Source organism: Eptatretus burgeri, chromosome 3, assembly GCF_056783735.1.
Source record: "Eptatretus burgeri isolate ZD-2024b chromosome 3, Ebu_testis_v1, whole genome shotgun sequence".
In the NCBI taxonomy this organism is placed as follows: Eukaryota; Metazoa; Chordata; class Myxini; order Myxiniformes; family Myxinidae; genus Eptatretus; species Eptatretus burgeri.
In genome coordinates, this window is record NC_140963.1 from 1495092 (window position 1) to 1522591 (window position 27500).

The following is a 27500-nucleotide window of genomic DNA, read 5'->3' on the forward strand; positions in this document are numbered from 1 at the left end:
TGTTGGCCTCTCCAGGTCTCCGTCTAACCATTAGATGACCAGATGTTCGGCAAATCTGAAAATTGGAGTCATCAGAGAAGATGACCTTACTCCAGTCCTCTACGGTCCAATCCTTATGGTCTTTTGCAAACCTCAGCCTGGCTCTTCTTTGCTTCTCATTGATGAAGGGCTTTTTTCTAGCTTTGCAATACTTCAGCCCTGCCCCTAGGAGCCTGTTTCGAACAGTCCTCGCCGTGCACTTCACCCCAGCTGCCGTTTGCCATTCTTTGTGTCGGTCACTTGATGTCATCCTACGGTTGTTGAGTGACATTCGAATGAGTTGGTGGTCATCCCGGTCAGTGGAAAGTCGTTTTCACCCTCTGCCAGTCTGTAGCTTTGTTGTCCCCCATGTCTGCTGCTTGACCTTGTTTTTATGAACCGCCGTCTTTGAAATTTTAAGGATGGAAGCAACGTGATGCTCACTGTATCCCTCTGAAAATATCCATAAAAGGCAGAATTTGAATCCTTCTTTTCCTCACTCAAAACTTTTCTTTTCAACTCTTTTGGCATGGTCACTAGTTATTTTTTTGATTCCAATTACTTTTGAGGTACTGCTAGCACTGTTTTTGCCATCCAGCTGGTCCTATTGCAAGAGGATAGTGATGACCACAGCAGTGGTTTTATACTTTTCTTTGTTAAATAAGATTCAGTTCAGGTGATCACCTAATCAGTTCCTCACTAAGGCCTAAGTCACATTTGCTCTACGGCGAGGATACGGCGGCCGTACGACCTCTGAATTGACAGAAACGTGCGGCGGCCACAGAGTTTCTGTGGTGGCCTCAGGGTGGCCCTACTCCATTCGGCTATCTTTTACAGGCCGTAAGGTCACCGTGGAATTATAACGCGGAGTTATAACTTTTTTCATTTCTACGTTCGCCGTAGCAATTCGACAATCTGAAACAAAAAAACTGGTAAAAAAAAAAATTAACCCACTCGTTACCGTCCGTCTGGCCGCACGATCGCCTTAGGGCCCCCCTGCGGTCCCCTTGCGGAAACCTTGAGGCTACCTTGCATCTGCCTTGAAAATTATATGTCTGCCGCAGGGCCCCCTTAAGGTCACCGTGCGACATCAAATCAGACCGTACGGCAACCCCACGTTTTCGGTCTCCACAATTTCTAAGACCTAAGGCCTAAGTCACATTTGCTCTACGGCAAGGATACGGCGGCCGTACACCCTCTGAATTGACAGAAGCGTCCGGCTGCCGCAGAATTTCTGCGCTGGCCTCAGGGTGGCCCTACGCCGTTTGGCTCTATTTTACAGGTCGTAAGGTCGCCGTGGAATTATAACGCAGAGTTATAACTTTTTTCATTTCTACATTCGCCGTAGCAATTCGACAAGCTGAAACAAAAAACTGGTAAAAAATAAAATAAAAAACCCCACTCGTTACCATCCGTCTGGCCGCACATTCGCCTTAGGGCCCCCCTGCGGTCGCCTTACGGGCACCTTGCATCTGCCTTGAAAATTCTATGGCCGCCGCAGGAACGCCCTAAGGTCACCATGCGACATCAAATCAAATGTACGTTTGCGACGTACGGCACCCCCACGTTTTTGGTCTCCACAATTTATAAATATGCCGTGCAGCTACCCAAGAAATAAAAACATATGTGACTGCTACATTGTGTGACCGTGGAAATACTGCGGCCGCCGTATAATTGCTCGTGGCCGTAGATTTTGAAGACCCCACGGCCGCCGTGGCAAATGTGACTTAGGCCTAAGTAGAACAAGTGGTGCCAGGCCAGGCACAACAAAACCTGCCCATTTAAGGCATAAAGTTATTTTGGGGATCAAATTTAAATTTGACACATCCTGAACCTGAATGTTGATTATAAGGAATATAATAAGGAATATTTTAGTCTTAGTTTGAAGTCAATTAAACCATTTTTGATGAAGTTATGACCGTAAAATGATTTTGACCTTTCAAGGCCAATTTGTTATTTTGACCGATGGCCATGACGCCCAAAACTTCGGACCCTACCGATCTTCACAAATATGCATTTTTCACGATAGGATTGTTGGGATTATAAGTGACAAATAGAATAAGGTTCACTATAAGCATAGTTTGAAGTAAATCGGATCATTTTTGACGAAGTTATGAGTGAAAAACGATTTTCATCTTTTCGTGACCTTGACCTTTGATCCAATTGGACCCAAAAGTTAATGGCATTGTCCAAGGTTCATTGCCCACCTGTGGATTAAACTTGATAGTGTTTGCTGAAGCCGTTTTGCCGTAAAGTTGCTAATAGACAGACAGACAAACAAACCGGAAGATTACAATATCCTGCTCCCTTTCTCCGGGAGGAGGCGGGATAATGAGGTGTGCCTGTGTTGGAATTCAACAGACACTGGAATGGAATGGCTGCCATACATGTGGAGATGCTGATTTAAATTTTTTTTGGTGTGGTCTCTTTTTTTTTTTTCAGAGCTGTATTTTCTGTGTGTATATATATATATATATATATATATATAACTCTCTCTTCTTCTTATTCTTTCGACTGCTCCCGTGAGGGGTCGCCACAGCGGATCATCCGTATGATCCGCATAGTGATTTGGCACATGTTTTACACCAGATGCCCTTCCTGACGCAACCCTGGTCACCTCTTACGACACAGGGATATGGTACACCTATTTTAACCGGGGTATACACCGGCCCAGTATACTGGTACTCATTTCGTCGACCTCGGAAGGATGACGGGCTGAGTCAACCCCCTGGTGTATTAATTCAGTGGCCCAAGGGGCTTGAACTCAGGACCTTTTGGATCCCAAGCCACTGCCCTAACCACTGCGCCAACACCAGGCTTATTTTCTGTATACATATATATATATATATATATATATATATGTATATATATCTATATATATATATATATATATATATATATATATATATATATATATATATATATATATGTATATATATCTATATATATATATATATATATATTGTTGCGGATTCGCGCCCGCCGGCGTGCGAGCGGCCACGTAACTCGGATCGCGGCACGTCGCCCACCGGACGGACAATCCCGTCGTGACCCTCTCGGACTAACGCCGGGAACTAGTCACGGGTGGGCCTTTCGGCCTCACCACGATCGTGCCAATCTGCCCCCCGCGTGGGATAGGGTTGCTCGCCAAATTCGACCTACCTAAGTACCCACACGGAGGGTAGACCGGGCGATCGCACCTCGCCACAGGTCGACTTCGGACACGGGCCACTTTAAGCGACCCGTTCCGTACTATCGGGATAACCGAGCGGTGTTATCGTCAACCTCGACGGTTCGATTAATTATTGGGCGTATTTAGCCCACGACCAACCCTTTACGTGAAGTAAGATGGAGATTCAATTAAAGAAAAGACGAAGCGAAACGGGAAAAACAGTTCAACATAAAGCACATTTATTCCGCGGCAAACGGAAAGCACACATATACAATTACAATTATGCACCAAAAGCAAATGTAAAAGTAACACTACAATTCTGCACAAAAAGCAAATGCAACAAAAGAAAAACACACTACAGATCTACTACCGACTACCGAGCACACGGCAACACTTATACAGTTTTACTTCACAGACGGCGCCTGACAACACATATACTCAAAGCAAAAGAAAAAGGAAGGGGCCACCCTCATCGACAAGGGGGCAGACGGGCCTGGGGCCGAGACCGCGTCGAGCCTACCCGTCTGGTGATGAGCCGCAAAATGGCGGCGGCGCCCCGACTCCGCGGGCCTCGCTGGCACTGCCTGGAATGAGGTGGGAACGGGGCCCCCTTCTCACACTATCTCAGCGCGGGGGGAAACAGGGGGGGGTTGTTGATGCTTGGGGGAAAGAGGATATCTGGATGGCTTGGGTCCCGTGATGAGCGACTCCACTGCGACCTCGATCGCGTTACCGGCCTCCCCTCTCCGCAGCTCCCTGACTCTGACACGAGCGCCGACCTCCACGAAGCTTCTTCACTTCTCCAGCCTCTCGGGACCCGGACAGACACTCTCTCGACTGCTTTCGCCGCTGCCACAACTCTCCAACTCTCCCACTCTCCACTCTTCTCAACTCCATCCAACTGCCTCGATTTGCTCCGCGCTCGGCGCTTTATAGTGCGACAGGAGAAATCATATGCAGATTTTTGGATCAGGAATTGCTCGGGGGCGGAGCCACGCTCCCCATTGGACAGAGGAAAAGTGGGCGTGAATGATTCTTGATCCGCGATTCTGCATATAGCGATTATACTCCGACGCACCTGGAGGCGGGGCCCAAATCGCTCCACGCTCGCTGATAGGACGGAACAGAAGTGGGCGTGAATCGCTCTTGATCCGATTTCTCGGAAAGGCTGGTGTTTTTGCACCCGCTGCTCGGTGCGCGCCCTGTACGAGTCCAGGATCGGTGCCCACAAGCGGCGCGGGAATGGTGGTGATGCGATGGTTGCGAGAGCGAGATGTGACGGCAAGGGTCGTGGCTGTTGGCGTTGTTGTTGTTGTTGTTGTTGTGAAGCGGCGTTGCGGTTGGTGGTTGTTGTGTGATGGCTGTTGAGACGTGGTTGGTGGTGGTTGTGGTGGTAGTAATGGCGGCTGGTCCAAAATAAAGATAGTAAAAGAAAAACGGCTATCTAAAAGGGTCGCAGCCCGAATGAATAACATTTATTCTCTCTAAACAACGGGTTTGGGCCTAACTACACATATACTTACAGAGATATCTCACCTACGGGACCTGAATGGTGGTTTGCGAATTTCGTCAACCACAACAATATATATATATATATATATATATATATATATATATATATATATATATATATATATATATATATATATATATATATATTTGAATGAATGAATGAATGAATGTAAACATATTGTCACGGGGTGACCAGCCCAAGTTTGTGGTGCCGGATGGTTAACACCACGCACCTCCCAGGATGGCCGAGCGGTCTCATATTAAGAGGAGGCGGACACGTTGATCGACGGAGATTATAACACGTGCTCGAAGAGCATGGTGGAGGGTAAAGGTGGACGGGCGGAGGAGCACGGCACAGGGGCACTGCACCAGAACAGCACAAGGGGTTTATCCTTGAACCCACTTCAATTTCACAAATTCAGCATCTTCAAAATAAACACATTTAATGAACATACACAAATATTTACAAGGTGATAATTCAAAAGGAAATAATAATAATAATAATAACAATAATAATAATAATAATAAAAAATAGATGCTACTGTCGAGGCCTTGCGCACAGATGCAAATACAGACAAAGGCTGACACAAAATGAAAAGAAAAAACCCCTTTTTAAGTATCCTGGAACTCAGCTAGGCACAGAGGTGGTTCTTGTCAAACTTGTAAATGGAAGCGCTTCCACCAGCAAGTGCACACGTGCGAAAATGGCGCCATTACTGCTCTTGTGGCAGGGCAGATGTACGTCAGGCAATCCGCAAGCAGCTTTCCACACGAAGGCTCAAAATGTGCCAGCCTTCCTCTCTCCAAAGGCGCCACCTGCCTTGTGCATTCCTCACACCGACCTTGTGTGTGCGCTCTGCCAATCTCCCATTCTATCCAGACGGAAGCCTTCCACAATCCACACGTGTGCAAGCCTGCCTGCCATCGATCTCGATCAAACCGATGTCTATTTCTATCCGGTCAGAAGCCTCTCACCAACCACACGTGCGACCAATCTCCCGTCCTTTGCAGTACTTCAAAGCCCCTCACACTGAACCACCTCTCCTCTCTTGTGCATGCCTTCTCTTTTGCGCTCTACATCCTCTGCCTAACTAATTAACATATAGGTAATTGGTTAACACCGCACCACCCTCTATATAGCTAATTGCCACCGCACCACTCCTCCTGTGGTGACACATAAGACTGAAGCTCACATATTACTCGTCCACGGACCGAGCAAATCGACACAATGCAAAATTCCCCATTAAATTCTTCCATCTACGTGTGTACGTGTGTGCGTGTGCGCGTGTGTGCGTGTGTGCGTGTGTGAAAACGTGGAGTGTGACGAGCACCACCTCCCACCCACCCCATCTCATCTCCATTGGGCATAGTCCAACACCAAAGTGCCACCTGCAACGCAGAGGCCTCGGCCTGGTGACTATGTCAAACAGACAAAGATTATTTGGTCAACATCAGTTAAACATCAAACGAAGCCGCCTCTCTGGAATTCGGGCTTATTTGCCCTCATCAGGTCGGCATATCGACAAACATCGAACGAATGATGACCACATTTGTCGTATAAACATCAAACACACCTCCTGACTGTTAGGTGAGAATCACTGTGGTTTATGTCTCACACGGTAAAACTGCATAATCCGCAAAGAGCAACCATCTGTCTGGCACTCAGATGATTGTTCCCGCTAATGCACACCATTGAACCAGAAGGCATGTGATGTGATCGACGGGTAAATCGAAATATGTGGAGTTGGAGTGTAACGAGCATTCCCCCAATCCCCATTGGACAACCTGTTTAACTGCAGAGAACATTATGATAACACGAGAGTAGATCTAGAAGTTTCTCGAAATGTTTCAGTGTGTACAGTTGATTAACTCCGAGAAATCCGACATCAATTGGAGGAAACAGCAAAAACATTGTAAGTAGAAAATGCTAGGATTGAGATTAATTTTATCCAAATATTTACTTCATTGGATCCAGTTTCCAATTGATAAAAGCTCAGAATAAAAAATGTGAAAATGTGTAAATGAAGAAAATTAGAATAATAATTGCATGTTTAATCAGCAATTAGGAACAGGAAGACAAATGTTCAATGGGGGCACTGCAATGTAAATAATGCAGCTTCTTACCTTGAATCTGGCGATGAGGTCGTATCTTGTAAGTAGATCATAAACAATAAATTTGAGTGCATGGTCTCCACTTGCTTCATTCAGTGCAAAAACATTGAAAGACCACTTGTCTATGTTCTGTGTGAATAAACGTAAATATTTCGAGTTTTACTCACAAAACGAAAACAGCTCGAAGTAAAATTCTGACCAGACAACATTCTCAAAGGTATATCGATTTATTGGCTTCATCACTCCATCGTCTCGGCCTGAGGAGTACTCACCACTCCATTGTGCTAGCAAGATCATCTCGGGATACTCCACCACTCTCTATTGGACTGGCAAGATCGTTTAGGGGTACTCACCACTTTGGGGTATGTGCACTCGCCTTTGAGCTGTCTAGTCAGGGTTCAAATGTCGGCTCAGTTATAAACTGCATTCCTGATGATTCACAGGCAGAGCCACACATCAACGTGTGCAGTCCATCATATTGACGTTAAGCAGGGTGTGCTGCTTGCTTGCATTAGTCGGTGCGTGTTAAAGGGCCCACGGAATCATTCGTGAAGAGGAGGTTGGTTATCGCCAGCACCCTGAACGTATTACAAATTCCTGCTTTCACCTACAAGGGGCAATGCAACCCATGGTTCCAGCAATGATGCAAACCAACAGCGAAGTGCTGCACAACAAATCAAATTATGACGATTATGACATTTCACACAATGAGAAACGTCATTAATAATGCCATGGACGGGGAACAAACCACTGACCTTCAAGACCGATATCACTGCTGGTGGATAATTCAGCCCAATCATGCTCGATGTTCGTCGATACATCCTGAGGAGCAATGCGAATGAGAAAATATTCCTGAGAACTTGAAAAGTACATGACGTGCAAATACAGACATGGTTAGAAATGGAGAAAACGAGTCAATGGCGAGAGGATGTTTACAGAATTTCCACACCCGCAATACTACTCCTTTCAGCAGGGGTCACTGGTTCGACAAGTTGCACTATTCCACATGTACAGGCGAAAAATGCAAGTTATTTCCCCACACTCACAGGGGAGGGGGGGCATGGGGGAGTGAGGGATATGGGGTTGGGGGGATTGTTTTTATACCCATGTCCTGACCTTGAGTACCCCAAGCAAGAATGCAAAATGTGGTTGAAGTAGACTAAGCCATTTTCGATTCCATACGGAACAGACGTACAGATACACGGACATCGCTTTCTTTTAGTTGGATACTGCACAGATAACACGGAACACCATGAAGAGAATGAAGTGAGAGTGTTACAAACTTTTTCATTTACAAGAAGAAAATACTGCATCAAGGAGGTGCAAAAACAGATCCATAATTTCCTGACCAGATATATTTGTAGGAAGTCATTTATGTTCCCATATGCACAAAAAAAGAAATCTGACATAAAAGATCAATCATCGAATGCTTTGCACAGTTAAATACTATTTATCCTGCTCTTTTCAGAAGGTAACAGGTCATAAATTGTAACAAACTCCAAACCAGACTCGGTCAGAGTCATTGTGGGATGGAAGCAGTAAAATGTACCAATGAGCCAATGTTCCAGCAAATACCTATTTTTGGGGAGTACCCCCCCCCCCACACCTACCCACTCCCGTAAACCCACTTAGACCCTGATTTTTTTAAATCGTGTAAACAAACTTTCGTACATCATGGGTGATGAAGGTTGTGGTCAACTTTCATCGAAATTGTGTGTGTAATTTCAGAGAAGAAAGCAAATACATAATTTGGGGGGCAACCCCAACCACCCCCACCCCCACCCCATATAACCCCTTCGGGACCGATTTTTTATGGTGTGAATAAACTTTGCTACTTTTTTTTGTATACACCGTAGAGGCCCGTATAAGAGCTAATGCACAGAACGTACAATAAGGGGAGCAGGAGACAAGAGGGGTGGGAGAGGGAAGGACAAACAGTGTGGAACAGAGACAGAAGATCTGTGGAAGGGAGAGGGAGGGAGAGGGGTACACTGGGAAAATAAGATGGACACCAAGGGACTTTCAGGAAGGAAAGCAGGGAATTTGAAGGATGTGGGTTAGGGGTGGGTTGGGGGGGGGAGGGCAGAAAAGATCATGGTGTTGGATGGGGGAAGATAAGAGATGGTGGTAAACAGCTGTTCTGAAGACCGGGAGGGAAGGGTGGGATTGAAGAGAGTGGGAGTTTGATCCAAATGTGGAAAAGAGAGGAATGAAAGATTGAAGGTGAGCAATGATTCCTGACTTTGGGAGTTTTACCAGAAGGAGGTTGCTTGCAGACCTTGAGCGCCCTGATGAAATATTGGGGGGGGGGGCATATTTCAGACAGAGTGGGGGGGGTCAGAATGGAGATGGTAGTAGACAGAAAGACCATTGCCCAGCCTGCAGTGAGAGAGTGAGAGACCCAAAGACTCAGCCTCATCACGGGACATGCCAATGATCCTAAATGCCTTGCTTTCCATAGCGTGAGGCCGAGAAAGGTGTGAGGAGGGAGCACCGGCCCAAAGGGGAGAGCAGTACTCCATCAGGCTGCAGATGAAAGCTTTGTTTGTGGTCAGGAGCTCTGGTTTGTTGAGAAAGTGGATGGTGGGGTGGGGGGGGTCCAAATGGTCGTTTCAGAGAGACATAGTGAGTGTGTGAGATTTCTCCGGATTGAAAAACATGTTCCATGTGTTGGACCAGTTTGTGATTTTACCCAGATCTGCAGAGTCAAGAGGCTGCTGCTTGCCGGTCTGAGGGATGACATGGTACGGCAGAGGGTGGAGTCATCAGCAAAGAGATAAAGAGGATTTTTCAGAGAATCAGAGAGATCATTGATGAAAACCAGAAAAAACAACAGGGCCCAGAACGCTGCCTTGAGGAACTGCAGCCTGGAAAGGAAGAGGGAATGAGAGAACTCCATTAAGGGCCACATGTTGGCTGCGGCAGGAGAAAAAGTCTGCGAGCCATGAGGGGAGATGCCCTTGGATACCATAGGAAGAGAGTTTGGTGAGTAGGGCAGGGTGCCAGACCGTGTCAAAAGCACGTGATATGACCAGGGATACGGCTTGGATTTCCTGTCTGGCATTGAGGACCTCCATCCATTGCTGGGAGAGCAGAAGCAGCATATCCAGGGTAGAGTGACCTGGTCTGAAACCAAATTGATGATCGCAAATCAAGCCATTGGAGAAGAGGAAGGATTTAATGTCTGAAGTGATGATGGATTTTATAACCTTGCTGATGATTGGGAGAAGGCTGATTGGTCTGTCGTTGCAGGGATCTGTTTGAGCACCTTTTTATGCCAAGCGGTAATGTTTGCTGATTTCTAAGGAGAAGGCAGATGACCTTGAGCAAATGAGATGGCGAATATAACAGAGAGCGGGTGAGCAAGAGCAGGAGAGCGGGTTAGCACATGTGGGCTGATGCCGTCTGGACCGGATGCAGAATCTGAATCGAGGTTTCACAGCAAGCTCTCCACTTTGTCAGGAGAAAAGGACACAGAGTCCAGCAATAGTTGGGTGTGACTGGGTAAGCTGGGTACAGAAAGCGATGCATTTGGGACACAAGATTTAGAAGCACACACCGAGTTTTGGCATTCAGCCTTTTCACGTGCGGTATCAGCAGTGCGGCCATTTGAGGTAAGGGAGGGGATGGAGGGGGAACATACATCAGAAGCAGACTTAACTCGATGCCACCAGGATTTTGAGGAGGGAGAAAGGTTTGAGAGTTCAGACTTGAGATGAGAAAGATGTTGTTTTCTAGCTCTCCTGAGTATACACTTGTTCCGAGCTTTGTGGAAGGAACTGAGATTTCCTTCAGTTGGGTTTGCCTTCCATGAGGCAAAGGCAAGTTGTTTCAGGACACCTTCCTTGCCACAAGATTCAGGGTACAAAGGGTGTGAGGAAGAGTAGGACAACTGAAGACGAGATGTGATAAATCTGTGCATAATAGAGAGCAAGTTTCTATGAAAGAATTCCCAGGATGAGTTGATGTCAGAGAAAGTAGAGATGAGAGACCGGTCTAGAAGTTTGATGGCTGCTTGAAGTTCCTGCCAGTCAGCCTGTGTGAAATGCCAGACTCGATGACACTCAGGTGGTTCTCTGATAACAGCCAGAGAGAGGCTTACTTTTACAAGCATGGGGTCAGATGAACTGATTGGAGTGGAGGAAGAACACATATTTTCAGGGAAATTGGTAAAAATCAAATACAGAAGAGATAGAGTACCGTTGGTTGAGATCCGGGTTGGGAAATTGACCGATTGATTCAATTCCATTGAGTCACCGAAATCTTTCGCTCAGTGACATGACAGGTGAGAGAGCTACCCACAACGAGCCAACTGGCATGATGACAAAGAAAGTCACCACATATGAGGAAGAGAGAGTTGGGATGAGAGGATAGAAGTTGGTCCATGTTTTCGGAAAGCAAGATGTAAATGGAGTCATCACTGTTTGGTGGACGGTGCAACACACATATAAACATGAGGTGGAAGTGGAGGGAAGCCGTAGCCAGAGGTATTCCTGGGGGTGTGGGGGAGAGAGGTCACTGCATGGTGAGTGAGGAATAGAGTTTTTGATGAAGAGAGCAACTTCGCCGCCAGGACGAGGCTCAGATCTGTCATACCGAGAGAGGGAGTATCCAGGGAGACATACTAGGGAGTCAGAGACGTCTTGAAGGAGGAAGGTTTCTGTTAAGCAGACTATGTCTGGTTTGTCAGTGGCAACCTGTATGGAAAGATCTGTCAAGTTTGAGAGAAGGCCTTGGATGTTTGAGGTCCACACTGTTGAGGAAGAGGGAGGGGAGGAGTTTTTGGGTGGAGGGGGGAGGGCAGGGTAGGACAAGGGAGGAGGGGAGGAGGTAAGGAGAGTTGTTGAAAGAGTGTGGGGGGTGCAGAAGAGCTAGGGGAGGGTCGGATGAGGAGGAGAAAAGGCTCAGTGGTGCTGGGTTGAGGTACAGTGGTGAGCAATAAGAGAGGGGCAGCGGGCAGTTGAAGATTGGACGGGGTGGAGTGATGAGATGGAAGAGCGAGGGTGGAGAAGGAGGCAGCTTTGTGGATGTGAGGAGGGGCAACTTTAGGAACTGGGAGTGAGGGGGAGAGTTGAGGGAGAAGCTCGAGGTGGGGGAGTTTTTGAGAAAGTTGCGGAGGAGGCTTGGAGGGGAAGAGTGTGAAGGTTGCTTTGAGAGGGAGGGGTGAGAGGAGAGCTTTGAGAATGGGGGGAGACAAGGTGAAGGAGGGCGATGGGAGAGGTGGGTGGAGGGGAAGGATGACACTTGGTAGAGGTATGGTGAAGAAGGGAGCAGGCAGGCAGGGGGAGGTAGAAGATTTGAGGGGTTGGTAAGAAGAGGAGGTGTGCTGAGAGGAAAGAAGGAGCATGTTTTTGGTGATGAGTGTACTGATTGAGAGAGTGAGATATCTGTTAGGTTAAAACGGAGTCCACAGATGTTAGAACAACACACACTTTGGGACAACAGAGGAGGAGCTGATCCTGAAGCAGAAGAGAGTGAGGAGGTGCCAAGAGCAGAGGTAGGATGAGGGGCAAGATGGGAGGGGTAAGGAGGAGTTACATCAGGTGAGGGGTTAGGAGGAGGTAGATTTAAGGAGGTGGGGTGAATTGGCACTGAAGTTGGAAATAAAGGACGATTCATGGAACACTAACGTACATTACAAACTGGGAGTTTTAACATTTTTAAGTCAGAGATGTGATTAAAGACATTACGTGAGGGATGCAACGAAGGAGAATTAAGAGAATGGAGAAAAGAAACGCCGTAACATTGGGACATTTTAGACACGGGATGAAAGAAAAGTCGAATTTAAAACAGCCTTCAAGAAGAAGTAGAAGATTCGTGAATTATGATTCAGTACCGACAACTACACGTGTGAAAGAGGAGGTTGTAACATTTTAAGAAACCATTTTTGTTTGTTTTATATTTCATTAAGATTACGTAAGATTAGGAAAAGGAAAGGTTGAAGAAAAATTGTGTAGGTGTCGGTAAATTTGGATCAGCAAACGCAGAAGGAAGCTGGAAGTTCGACGAAAGGTACAGGAAGAAGAAGAGGGGTTAGAGAAAAGCGTACAGGTCAGCAAGAAGGTTGTGGCAACGTTTCATTGAATTTGTGTGTGTAGTTTTGGAGAAGAAAGCAAGTACATATTTGGTGGTCAACCCCCCTATGTACCCCCTCAGACCCTGATTTATTAATGTCATGAACAACTTTGGTACATCACAGATGATGAAGGTTGTGGTCAAGTTTCGTAAATATCATGTGTGTCGTTTCAGAGAAGAAGATCCAAGTGTTTATAGACTGAGTGACAGACACCGCGCAATATCAATACCTCACCTGAACTAAGTTCCAGGTGAGATAAAAGTGGTAAACGTTGCTTCCTTGTTTGATGTTCAGCAATTAAAAACGATAGAGCATGGACAAGAAACCATAACTTTAAGAGGATAGAGCTGGCACCCCTGTCTCACACTTCAATCAGTTCACACCATGGAAACCAATCCATCCATCCATTGGGACCATACTCTGTGCAGAGCGTTGGTGCTGCTTAAACAGTCTCCTTGGCTATTGGGCACAATCCTGGACGGGTCGCCACTCCGACACAGTATACCAGCATGCTGGCACTCATTTTGCCGACCTCGGAAGGATGACAGGCCGAGTCAACCCCACCTGATATTAATTCAACAGCTGAACGGGATTTGAACTCAGGACCCTAGGATTCCAAGCCCACCACCCCAACCATTAAGCCAACAATGGAAACCAATGCTTTCAAACATCATTGGAAATTCCTGAAATGAAGATCATGGAAATCTTCCACGAAAAAATTAAGTCTATTTGCTTTTCACTTTCCCATCACAGACAGGTCGGTGGTCTCTCTGTCTTCTTACCGCCTCTTTCCTAATACTGCACCCTTTGCTCTTTCTGTGGTTCCCCACTCACCACCTTCCCCCACCCTCCCCCATCCACCAAGGTTTTAGCAGGAAGCATGTGGTCCACCAGCAACCCCCTTCTGATGAAACTCACAAAATCCAAAATGAGTGCTCACCTCCACTAATTCGTTCCTCTTTTTATTTTTATATTTTTGTGTACAGAGTCAAGGGCTTGTGGAAGAGCTACAACACTGAATGGATAAGGATGCAACATAACAAAAGGAACAGCAGTGGGGGGGGGGGCAACAACAGCTGGGTTGAACGACAATATAGAGGAAGATGTGGAGAATCAATGGATGTGGGGAGGAATGAGGGGTAGGGGAGGATGCATGAGGTGGACAAGATGGAAACAGAAGGAAACTCTCTGCAAGGAAAAAGTGGAAATTTGGAAAGAGATTGACTTGGGGGTTTGGAGGAGGGTGTTAATGAGGCTTGAAAATGTCATGGTTTTGGATGGGGAATTCTGAGATGGTGGTGACAAAGACTTGGGGGGAAGAATGAGATTTAAGAGAATTCAGAAGTTGGTTCCACAGGTGGGGAAAAGAGGAACGAATGAGTGGAGGTAAGCAGTGATCCTGGATTTAGGTAGTTTCACGAGAAGCGGGTTGAGGGTGGGCCGTGTGTGCCTTACAGAAACCTGGGGGGGAGCATGGAAAGAGCAGAGGGTGCAAGACTAGAAAGGAGGCGGTACAAGAAAGAGAGACAACCGACCAGTCTGTGATGGGAAAGTAATTGGCCCATAGACTCAGCTTCATCGTAGGAGATTACAATAATCTTGAAGTCCTTGCTTTATACGATGTGAAGTTGAGCAAGGTGTGTCAGGGGAGCCAGCCTTGAAGATGGGAGGAGTTCAGGTGTGTAAATGAAGGACTTTGTACAATGGAGGATGACTGGCTTTGGAGGCCAATTGTAAAATGTGTTTGTTATATATTCAGATCAGGTCAGGCCAGATCAGATCTGTGACTTGCTGCAAGTAATATATAAACCTCTACAAACTCGTTTCATGGTCGGGTTGGCGGCAACTAATCCGTCTCCCCCACCTGGTTTCTTGGTGAGGAAGGTATATGGATATGGACACCCAGAAGGATTAAAAATAAAACTTGCCAAAAGGTGGAGGAGCCCCTTGCGAGCCAATGGCCATTCATATCTGGTGCCCAACTGTGTCTGTGGATGTCCTCCTAAAGTTGGGTTATCTTATTCGAGAAGGTTGGTGGCAGGATTTGCACTCCGGACACCGGAAAACACTTCATTCCACAAAACACACCAAAAGGAAAGAAAACTGAAAACTGGAGGAAAACTGCCCTTTGCAGGCAGCTCACCGGATGATTGGTGTCGAGGGGGGTGTGGGGGGGGGTGGAAGATACGCGCACACCTTCAGGCTTTCCCTCCCTTTGGTGTACGTACGTAGTTCATGGTGCTGGACTCAGCACGTCCTCCAACAACTACAATCCAAGCTTTGAGCTTCATGAGTCTGGACGAACGCACAGGTCAGCTACCACTCAAATTGGATCTTTCTCAGTTGGTGTCTGTGACTTCTGAGTGGCGTTACAATGACCACCTCAACATCGTAACGTTTTTGAAACATGTATTTCAAACAAACAGATACAAAGTCAAATAAGGAAGTTCACCGTTACGTGCAATGTCCAACTCCGATTCCCACGTTGAGTTATTTCCGCCACCCATTGTCCCAGTCCTGCCGGCACAACTCACGGGTGCTCACGCTCACATCGTCCTTTGGGGTTGTCAAACATTTGTCTTGTCGCGGTGTCCACTCGTATGATGGGCCGTCCAGGTTGATTTAAAGAGCTCACAGGAATTCTTTCCCGACACACAATCTTTATGAGTTATAATCAACCTGATTACAATCGTTCCACGTGTTAACAACCGCTCTGGACATTAACACCTTGTTCACTCAGAGTTAAATTGAGCATGGGATGATGAGAACACACAGCTCGTCACACGTCACCAGTCTCTCTACACCTCCCTCTCACGGGTTTATATAGTATCACAGAACAATCCCGTGTGCTCCAGCAAATGCGATTTGAGACAACACTGGAAGTTTCGTCTGAGAACATTCCAGGATCGACACGAACCTTACCAGGCAGTTTACAGTACAATACTGCCATTTACAGTCAAAATTAGCTCATTGCATCAAGCAGTATATATATTACAATTTACCGATCCGTCCCAAACGAAACTTTTAACATGTAACCATCAATTTTAATCGTTCATTTACAGACTTTTACTCATGATTAAATTCACCACATCAAGCTTTTATCTGACAACGGGATTGGAGCAAAACCTTCGGGACCTCCAATCTTTGATCATAGGAGGAAAAGTACAGGGTAACTAACCTTCCTGAGTCGGGTTGCGGTAGTGTGTCTCGGGGTGATGCTGAGGTGTCCTCCACCAGATGGCAGTTTCCTCAGGTTAAGCTGAGGTGGTCCCTTCAGGTGTGTGCCTGGAATGTCCTATCACAAAGAGAGGATGATCATCTGTCTCTGCTATCACCTGAGCTCCAGCATTTGAACATTGGTATTGCAGCACTCTCTGAGGTTCAGAGACCAGACAGTGGTGAAGTCATGGCAGGTGGGTACTCCTGCTGGTGTGGTCACTCTGATGGTTATCATGCCCAATGGATTGCTGTAGCTGTATCCAATAAGCTGACTCCCATGATCATTGAGGTAACATTAGTCAACGAGCATATTATGAGACTGAGGATTCGTCACTCCTTGGGTTTCATTTCCCTTGTCTCTGTTTATGCTTAAACTGAGGCGAGTGATCTCACTGTGAAGGAGGAATTCAATACTATGCTCAAGTCTGTGGTTGTTCGGTGCCCCAGGCAAGATACTCTTCTAGTCTTGGGGTATTTCAATGCATTGACTAGTTCTGATAGGGATGGTTATGAGACATGTGTTGGTCTCCATGGGTCTGGAACTGTGAACCAGAATAGCACTAAATTTCTGAACTTTGCAAGAAGATGTGCACGTAGGGTGACTGGTTCATGGTTTCAGTACCCACAGGCTCATCACTGGATTTGGTATTCCAATGCTGGTGGTGTGTCAATAAGATTTTACCATGTGCTCGTTGATGATCGCTGGAGGATGATCGAGAACTACAGAGTCTACCTGAGTGCACAGTTCCTCAATACCAACCACAGGCTTGTTGTTGTAGCAACTCTGAAGTTGCAGTTCAAATCCAGTTCAAATCATCCGAGCCTGGGTTGGATGTTGCCAAGCTCAAGGATGAAAGAGTAGTTGAGGAGGTTGCAAACAGGCTGAGTGGGGATTTGAGGAGTCTGTGTGTTTTAGGGAATCCTGAAGAGTTGTGGAGTGCCTTCAAGACCACTGTCCGTGTTGTTGCAGGTGGATGATTTGGAACTCCTCCTGTATCCAGGATTGGGACTAACAGTCATTGCCAAAATATTTTTTCTTAGTACCAATCATGTATAGCCTTTTTGGTTGCTGGTTGCATCATTGGTTAGGGACGCCCTTATTATCAGCACACTGGTGCTCATTTCACCAACCTCAGAAGGATGACAGGCTGAGTCAACCTTCCATCCAAACTCTGTGCAGAGCGTTGGTGCTGCCTAGCATTCTCCTTGGCTATTGGGCACAATCCTGGATAGGTCGCCACTCCGACACAGGATACCGACACACATGCTGGCACTTATTTTGCCGACCTTGGAGTATGCAAGCAAAGTCAACCCCACCTGGTATTAATTGCACAACTGAGCAGGATTTGAACTCAGGATCCGAGGATCCCAAGCCCACCACCCTCACCATTCAGCCAATGCCAGGCTATTTCCTTAATGAGAAAATATTTTCTTAAAATAAGGAAAGCATTCTTTAAACAAGAAAACAATGAGAAAAGTTTTCAAGCCACAAAAAATACTTTGTCATGGTTTTCTTGTTTCAGGAAAACGTTTCTCATTTTAAGGAAATATTTTCTCATTAAGAAAATTATTTTTGGCAGTTCACACCAAGATGTTGGATAAACCACAAACAAGGCAATGGATAATGATGAAATAGTGTATTCATGTGTGAAATGCATCAGTTTGAATGGAGAGCAATTGCAAGCTGCTGCGCACGGAGTGCATAAAGAGTTTGATGTCATTTTATGTGTACAGTATACTAAATGTTTAATACCTGCTCTCTTTTATAATGGGAGGGGGGTACTGCTGAGGTTGCCATCAACCTGAAGGTAAAACCTACCTTTACAGCCTTAAATCTGGTTTATTGACCTCATCTGCTTCAAATTTTTTTTTTATAAAGGGTGCTATTAATTCATGCACGGTATTAAAATGTTCCTTCACTGCAATATTTACATGTGTTTAACACGTGTTCATACTAAATGTTTGGAAAAATTTGGCAAAAATGGTGAAAATTTACATTGCCAAGCCACAGCAGTGAATAGGGGGTAAATAGCAAAGTGTATATACGTACCTCTCAACAAAAATACCAGCTTGCACAGCATGCACAATGCTGCGGAAACGTGGTTTCTCCTCAGATCGTTTCAGCATTAGGCCCATTTGGCGTGTAAATGTGGAGGCAAGCCAATCACGCACCTCTGATGGGACAGCATCAGAGCGCAAATCACTGAGTTCGTCTTCTGTATCCAGCAAACGTCTGCATTCCACAACATCGTATGACATGACTCAGGTTTGCCAAGAGTTTGGAAAAATGGTCTGACATGTGACAAAATAGCACCACCACTTAATCATAATCCCTTGAAATTCATCATGCAATGAGACACATGTATCGTATAACATCCATTACATATTGATCAGAGCATAAAATATTGATGAATGTACATGTATGTAATAAGACAATCAATCAAACACACATCCTATTTAATTGGAGTTATTACATTTAGAGGCAAAAATATTTTGTTATTTTAGAGCATTTTTGAAGCTGGAAAGATGTGCTGTTAATCTCACTTCTGGTATGTGGTCGATGGATCACAGCAGAACAATTCAAACAGAAAAAGTATCAAATATGGTTTTTGGAGATGTATAGCACAGTATTAGACATCTGAATACAGTATATACTGTAGTACACACAAGAAGTGGTCCCTTTTCAAAGTTTGGCATGATGAAGTCTGCCTTTGAATCTTCACTATTTTACTAATTACATGGATTTAATTCTTCTGTAAATATGCACATGCAGCATGGCCATAAACACGTTTTACCTTATTGGAGGTTTTAGAGACAATCAATATCAATATTAAGTCTTTCTTTAGCCTTGTACTGAGCCAAATCGACTTTTAATCTTCCTTCTGTTGCCTGGTCAATGTATCAAAGCAGAAAGCAGTTCTGAACACATTAATTTACTGTAGTACACATAGAGTGAGGTATGTGTAGTCTGTCATGATGAAGACAGGATGAATGTTTAGTTCATGTGTATTTTACAAAGTATTTCTCGACTGTTTGAAGTGTCGATCTGTGATTTCTTTTCAACTAGCAAATACAACTGGTCGCTTCACGAACAACAATAATAAAGGGGGGAGTAAGAGGGAGAGGAGGGAGAGAGGAGGTAGGGAAGGGGGGGAGGGCAAGAGGACAGAGGGGAGGGGGAGAGAGTGAAAGAGGAGAGGGCAGAGAGGGGAGGTGGGGAGTGAGAGAGTAGATGAAGGAGGGAGAGGGGAGGGAGGGTGGAGCTATGAAGGTTGGAAGAGCAAGTAAGGGAGGGGTGGGTGGGGAAATCGATGCCTCACCAAATGTCACCAAACACTCTGGTGGGGGGGGGTGCGAGCGAGGAGAAGAGAGGGAAGTGGGAAGTGGGGGGGTTGGGAAGAGGTAAGCATAAGGGGAGGAGTTCTCCATAAGGGAGGGGCGTTTGGAAGTGGAACGTATGAAGAAGGGGGAGTGGGGGGCAGTACAGGATTAAACAAAATGGGTTGCATTAAAACAGCACATTAATACAGCATGTAAAGTCAGCCGGGGAGATGTCCATGGGGGTAGGGGGGAGGAGAATCGGGAGGAGGTAAGCGTGACAGTAAGTGGAGGGAAGGCAGTGTGATGGGAGGAAAGGCAGCATGGGGCAAGGGAAGGTAAGGCAGCGTGAGGGGAAGATAATGCAGTGTGAGGGGAAGGGAAAGCAGCATGGAGGGAAGAGAAGGGAAGGCAGCAGAAGGGGTGGGGAAGTCAGCGTGAGGGGAGGGGAAGGGAATGGCAATAAAACATACCCAAACAGAAACATTTTCTTTTTAACTGCCTGGTTACATATAAAACCTGGCGAGAGCATTTAAAACCCATGTTATCTACCTGGCAAAGGTCTGCCTGAATATATGACTGCTCGCACATGCAGCGACCTTTGCACCTCTCTAGTCGGCTCACTACAAATCTGATTTGTACATGCTGCAGTCCCCTCAACAGAGGAGATGGGTGGGGAAGCAAGGTGGGGGAGGGGTGGGATTGAGAGGGAGAGGGGTGGGAGAGAGGGAGAGGGATGGGAGAGGGGTAGGGTAGAGGTGAGAGAGGCAGAGGAGTGAGTGAGAGAGAGAGAGAGAGAGAGAGAGAGAGAGAGAGAGAGAGAGAGAGAGAGAGAGAGAGAGAGAGAGAGAGAGAGAGGTGGGTTAGGGGTGAGAGAGGGAGAGGGGCAAGAGAGGGGAAGAGGGAGAGAGGGGAGGGGAGAGTGCAGAGGGGAAGAGGGGGAGAGGAGAGGGGGGAGGAATTCCGGCAGATGTGATGGCCAGTTTAACATTCATCTGGATAGATGGCATACACATTGATGAATCACCTGCCTGTGAAACAGCGGGATGACATTTCATAGCTGGGTCAAGATTCAAACCCAGGCTAGACAGCTTAAAGCGAGCATGTGTACCTCTCAGCTATCCTGCCATGATATGGCGATTTATTGCTTTTCAACTGAAAATATTTTTTTCTCATTGTAATCATCGAATGTATTTTGCTTTCTTAACAACGCAGACGTCCACATGGACAACCATGCCACGGTAACGCCATGGAAACTTGTAGAGATCGAAGCTTGAAGGGCACTCCAAGCAAACATTACAACACCATGATTGAAGAAACTTGTAAAAATGAAACGTTAAATTACCTCTGCCACCGAAGATGGAAGGAGGTAATGTTTTCACCCCTTTCTGTATGTTTACCCTCGCCAAAGGATTCGGAGAGGGTATTGTATTTGGGTCTGTTTGTTTGTTTGTTTGTCGACACAGAACTTTTGTGTTTTTCTCCGCAACCGCTTATCAGATTGAGAAGAAATTTTCAACATTGGTGTGACTACTCATGCAGAATGTTTTAATTATTATGACGTCATAGGTCACGTGGTGTTGCAGCCATATTGGAAAAATGGAAAAACTTTGGACCTCTGTATCTCTGAAACCACACCAAGGAAAAAATTGAAACTTGGCATGAAGCAAGCACTCCTCATGGGGAATGAGACTGATTTTTTTATGACATCATAGGTGCCCTCATGATAACGTCATAATTGCATATGTAGAACGCCACATCCGATCAGTATGAAAATTTTTGAGGGTCATCTTGGGATAAAATGGTCCACAGAAAAAGATTTGGCAAAAAAACAAAAGGAAAAAGATATCTATCTATCTATCTATCTATCTATCTATCTCTCTCTCTCTCTCTCTCTCTCTCTCTCTCTCTCTCTCTCTCTCTCTCTCTCTCTCTCTCTCTCTCTCTCTCTCTCTCTCTCTCTCTCTCTCTCTCTCTCTCTCTCTCTCTCTCATGTTATGTCCTGATCCATTCAGTGCATCAACTATGTATACAAAGAAGAAAAAAAAACACAAGGTCTAATTTTCTGAATAATGACAAACACTATCCTGAACCCATCTGAGCATACAATTAGAAAAGCCAATACACGTGTGCTTTTGCTATCAATATGAAATTCCAAATGTTTGTAAAAAAAAAAAACATCAACTTCTGGTAGGTAAAAGCAAGACGCTTCCTACCTGGTCTCATCGATGTAGACAGCTTCCAGTACAGAGGCTGCATATTCCAGGTTTTTCTTGAGGTCCAACAAAGGTAGCTCTCCTCGCTCTAGTTGTTTCACAATGCATCGTAATCTGCACCAACAATATAGCACAGCGTCTTGGTGTATAAATTTGAGTACACCGGAAATAAAAACAGAGTATGCAATGGAAACCAAGACTTTCATGAACTTCAAAGAACGAACATTACACAACAGTTTACACACTATATTTATACCCTCGCTAGAGGAGAGGGCATTGCATTTGGGTCCATTTGTTACGAAGCAAAAAAAAAAAATTGACAAGTATGTTGATGGCTTCCGTTTGTTTGTCTGTCCGTTCACTTTTAATCGCTTACAGGTCACAATTTTAAACTGATCTTCACGAAACCACCAAATGGTGGAGTGGGTGGCCAACAGAATCCTATTTATTTTTGACGTCAAAAGGTCATCGTTGGCCAAAGATCAACAACTTTTTCGAATTTCTACAATCCTCAATTTTCATCCGATTGACTTGAAATTTGAAGAGCATTTGCATATCAAGTCGCTGAATTCAACCACCAACTATTTTTGAGGTCAACATCGGCCAAAATTTCTAAAATTGTCAATTTTTATTCAATTGACTTGAAATTTTGAAGAGTATTTTCATATCAGCTCACTGAATACAACCACCAACTATTCTTGAAGTCAGCATATGCCAAAAGGTCAACATGGGCCAAAAGTCAACAACTTAGGTGCAATTTCGAAAATCCTCAATTTTCATCCGATTGATTTGAAATTTGAACAGGATTTGCATATCAGGTCAATTAATTCAACCAATTATTTTTCAGATCAAAAGATCAACAAAGGCCTAATTTCTAAAATTGAGAGATAGGGCCAAAAACTATATGTGCAGTATATTTGGCAGATAGAAATTGTTGATCCCAGTGGCCAATATGTTGTTACTATTTAGTGCCAACACATTGGCACTTGATGAGAGAGGATATCCCAATCACCCCCAGTCTCCCCGAGTGACCGGATGTCGAGACGACCTGCAGAGCATTCGGCAGGCTTAGCAGCAGGCGAAGCCATGCTTTTGCAGAAAAGAGTTATGTTCTTGCAAATGGCGGCTTGGCTGCTGGAAAGTAATCATTTCTTGGAAGCACAGCTGTGCCACTAATGCTGTGCCCCTCTCCCAGTTCACTGGTACTCATTTCACTGACCTCAGAAGGATGACGGGCTGAGTCGACCCCACTTTGTGTTGATTCAGCAGCAAACTGGGCTCAAACTCAGCACCCTAGGATCCCAAGCTCACCACCCTCACCACAAAACCAACCGAGAATCCCAAGCCAGCCACCCAAACCACTAAGCCAACACCAGGCTTAGAAGAGGGTGAAACTATTCCTCTCAGAGGGTGTCACACAATCTGATCTATTCTTCTACAGAAAGTAAAATATTGGGAATCTAATAAGAATAATTTAATTTTGACATTCATACAACAATATATAAAACGTATTTTGTGCAAAATATTCTGGGATGGGGTGGGAGGGAGTGAAAACGAGGTGGATAATTCAATTAGGGTATCATTCTTTGGGTGTTTTGTAACAATGTATGGACAGTGAAAATGATAAATATGAAAAGATGTGTATTTTTAGAGTACTATTGTTTGTCACCATTGGCGTGCGACTCGTATGCTTTGGTTCATCACCGCAAACAGGTTATATACTTCAAGCAAAGTGGGAATACCAACGGCAGCTGAACAGACAGAGTGCCATAATAACAGCATCTTAACCTTTTGTGTCGGTCGATCAGAAAAGGTGAGAGAAAGCACGGTGCAGTGCTCTATGAATAGCACATTTTAACTGTAAGGCTTGAATCAGATGAAGCAGACATGTAATTTGCTTCAGTGTGTATGGGCAAGCTGTGACAGATGCTTTTCAATCACCCCACAGGAATCACATCTTTCCATCGAGCTCAGTCTCGAAGTGCATCCATCCTTCCTTCCTTCCTTCCGTACGTCCATCCAGCCTTGTGACTGCATGTCTATTATTTACGTACTATTGTAATGTACCTTTAAACCCCTTAGACTGCTGAGACCCCTTAGACCTTTGAAGACCTTCTAAGACCTTCTAAGACTTTCTAAGACCCTAAGGACCCTAAAGACGCAAAAGACGCAAAAGAGCTAAAAGACCCCAAAGACCCAAAAGGCCCAAAAACACCCCTAAGATCCAAAAGACCACGGAGACCCAAAAGACCCACAAAGATCCACGAAGACACCCAAAGAACCCAAAAGACCCCTAAAACCAAAAGACCCTGAAGACCATGAAGACCCCTGAAGACCCTAAATATCCCAAAGATCACAAAGACCCAAAAGACTCAGAAGACGCAAAAGATCACGAAGACCTCGAAGACCAAAAAGATGCAGAAGACCCAAAAGATGAAGACCCAAAATATCTTGAAGACCATGAACACCATGAAGACCCAAAAGACCCACAAAAAATCCAAAAGACCCACAAGACTCAAAATACCCCCAATGATCTAAAAGACCCAAAATACTCCAAACACCTAAAATACCCTGAATACCCAAAAGACCCCAAAGTCCCCAAAAACAGAAAAGAACACAAAAACCTCAAAAATGTGACCATGCCCTTAACACCCCTCTCCCCCCCCCACCACACCCACACACAATCCCATGTCATTGTGCCCTCACCTTTTCTTCAAATCCTCAAACCCCTCCCAACCCAATGTCTTCAACTCCACCCCTCCCCTCCCCTTCAAAAACTACAATTCCCTCAATCCTAAATCTGTCCCCTCTCTGCCCTCCCTCCCCCAAGCCAACTCTGTCACCCCTCCCCCTTTCTTCTTCTACAATCCTCAACTGCCCCAAACCCCAAGTACTCAATTCCCTTTCCAACCCAAGTCCACCCCCCCCCCACACCCCTTTCCAAATGGCTAAATCTCCCTCTTCCAACTCCATGCACCCTCTCCCCCAACAGTTTTTCCTCCCCTTCCCATTTCTTCCTGTTCTTAACAATGTTACATAAATATACACAGGGAACTTTGGCACATGAGAAGGCCATTTGACCTATCATGCCTGCATTGTTCCTATCCCCGTTTGTTAAGAACAATATTAAAAGTAAATAAAGATGGAACGTTAAATTCACAGTCACTTCCTCCTTTCTTCCCTTATCCTCACTATAATTCACGGACCGGTGTCTGTGTGTTTGTTTGTGGTACAATTACTCTTACAATTGTGGGCTGATTCCATCCAGACTTGCCAAATAGGATCAGCGTGATCCCTATTAATGTATTGGGGTGTTTTTATATTTTCCGGTGGTCTTGGCAGGTAGCGGTGGTAAAATAGGACATGTACGGAAAATGTGCCCTATGAAAAGTTCAACCAAATATGTCGATTCGTCGGTGAACTACAACACTGATTTGGACAGTGGTCAGGAAAACGACCATTAAGGGTCTTGGTTTGTCCACTGTAACAGTGAAACAACCAGTAAAGTAAAGCCGGTAAGGCTCAGTAAGACGATAGGTCACACAGAGATTGTCATGGAACTTGACACGGAGCATCAAGCTCAACTGTTCCAGAAACTGGATGCGATGATGATAAGTTGTCTGAATTTCCATTGGAAAGCAACAAAATAACTACACCCAGTTATAGAGGGGAAATAGTTTTTGTTTTTGTTTTTTATTGAAATTCGTCATAAAGAAGGATGAGAGCTACGAAATGTGAATTACGGCTACAAAGAAAAGGAAGACGAGGAAAAACTGGCAAAATCGTCACCTTGTCCCGAAACAAGGAAACCTCTTCACATGACCACTGTGCAGGAGGGGGTTAACTGGGCCAGGCCGAAAAATACATTTTCGTACCACATTAGAGTTACTATTGTTGGATGTACTAAGGTACCAGTAAGGTATGGGGACAACCAAGAGTTCATGTTCGAACTTGTTCTTGTAAAAGGAAATCGTCCATCCTTGTTGGGGACGAATTGGCTGAGTAAGATAAAGCTTGATTGGGAAAGTATCTTCTCCGTTACAAGGATTGCAAAGCCCGAGGTTCCTGTCCCTCAATCAAGTGAATTCCCACCGGAGTTTAACAAGCTGTTAAATTGGAATAGCTCATTGTTCTCGAGTGAGGGTATAGGCATAAAAGGGTTGACCGCGTCTCTCAAGCTAAAACCTGATGCAAAACCAATGCTTCAGAAAGTTAAACCGATACCGTATTCTATTGTAGAAGATAAGTATGACAGGCTAATTAATAATAATAATAATAATAATAATAATAATAATATAATACTATTCCTTTCACACTAGAAAGGCACATAGTGCTGCTGAGGCAGTTACGCACATTGTGTTTGTTAGCAAAACATTGTGTTTGTTAGTTTGGCAAGGAGCACTGTCTGAGACAGGTCATCACTCCAATGTAGGTTACTCCAACTGGTTATTACGCCAGTACACAGGTACCCATTTCACCAGCCTTGAAAGGATGACATGTTGAGTAAACCTCACCTGGTGTTAATTCAAGGGAAAACAGAGGCTCAAACTCAGGACCCTTAGGTCCAAAGCCAGCCACCTTAACTGCGAAGCCAACACCAGACTGACAGGCAAATTAAGGAGGATATTTTGTACCCTATAGAGCGTAGTGATTGGGAATCATCATCAGTTAATGTGCACAAACCAAACAACGTGAGGGTTTGTGGTGATTGTTAAGCCGTTAACGACGCCATTGAGGATGATGGGTACAAACTCCCCAACATTCAGGATGTGGTTGCCAAAGTCACACAAAATGGTACACAAACTAATGTCTTCTCAAAGTTAGATTGAACCGGTGCATGTAACCAGTTATTTCTGGTGAAGAATCAGCAAGGTTGATGGTGTTAAACACCCAGAAAGGTTTATTGGCAACAATACGTTTGTGTTTTGATGTGAAAACTGCACCACCTGTTTCACGCCATCATGGATAAGATTTTGGCAGGTTTAGATCATGTGCTTTGTTACATTGATGATATCAGAGTAGCTACAGAGACGGTAGAAGAATATATTAGAGTTCTTGAGAAAGTGTTTGGTGGGCTTAACAAACACAATGTGTGTTGAAATGGTGAAAAATGCAAATTTTTCAAAGTTGAACTTGAGTATTTTGGTCGTTTGTTGGATGCAGAAGGAATCTGCCCCTAACAGAGCAAAGTGGAGGTGATTCAGAAGGCCTCCAGACATAAAAATGTTTCAGAACTAAAGTCATTTTCAGCCATGCTAAATAATGATGGAAATTTTGTTCCCTTCCAACCTGCAACCTCTCTACAACCAATTGAACCAGCACACAAAGTGGCCGTGGTCTGCAAAGAGTGAGGAGGTGTTTGTGTACGCAAAAAACGGTCTCACAGGTGATAAGGTTTTGCTGTATGATGACGCAAAGAAACCACAAGTGTTAAGTGTGGATGCTAGACCCCAGGGCCTGGGGATGATATCAAGTCACAAACTAGAAGATGGATCAGAAAGTCCGACAGCATATGCCTCGAGAACCCCTGAGTGTTTCAGAGAAAGATGATGCACAGATTGAGAAGGAGGGGTTGGCAATTGTGTGTGGCATAAATACATTCCATTTGTACTTATATGGCCAGAATTTCAGGCTGGTAACGGATCACCAGCCCTTGATATGTATATGTTGGACCAAAAACAGGAATTCCACCCCTTACTACAGTGAGACTTCAACATTGGGCATTGTTGTTGTCTGGGTATACTTGCCACATAGAGTACCATACCTCTAAGCAAAATGCCAACACGGGTATGTTGAGTAGATTACCGGTAGATGAACCAAATACTGCGGATCCCAAGGAAAAGTTTGTTTTCAAAAC

The 27500-nt window shown here is 45.0% G+C and overlaps 1 protein-coding gene across 5 annotated transcripts in view; it reads right to left on the reverse strand.

Annotated features, from left to right (window-relative positions):
• Positions 1–27500, reverse strand: part of LOC147029286 (dual specificity calcium/calmodulin-dependent 3',5'-cyclic nucleotide phosphodiesterase 1A-like) — a 413056-nt gene that overhangs the window by 143963 nt on the left and 241593 nt on the right. For all 5 annotated transcript variants that reach the window (XM_085872225.1, XM_085872224.1, XM_085872226.1 and 2 more), the window contains 4 exons: positions 21644–21757; positions 18160–18342; positions 7570–7636; positions 6827–6943 (listed from right to left, as the gene is read on the reverse strand). In XM_085872225.1, the coding sequence (XP_085728351.1) occupies positions 6827–6943; positions 7570–7636; positions 18160–18342; positions 21644–21757 (481 nt within the window). The remainder of the gene's footprint in view (positions 1–6826; positions 6944–7569; positions 7637–18159; positions 18343–21643; positions 21758–27500) is intronic.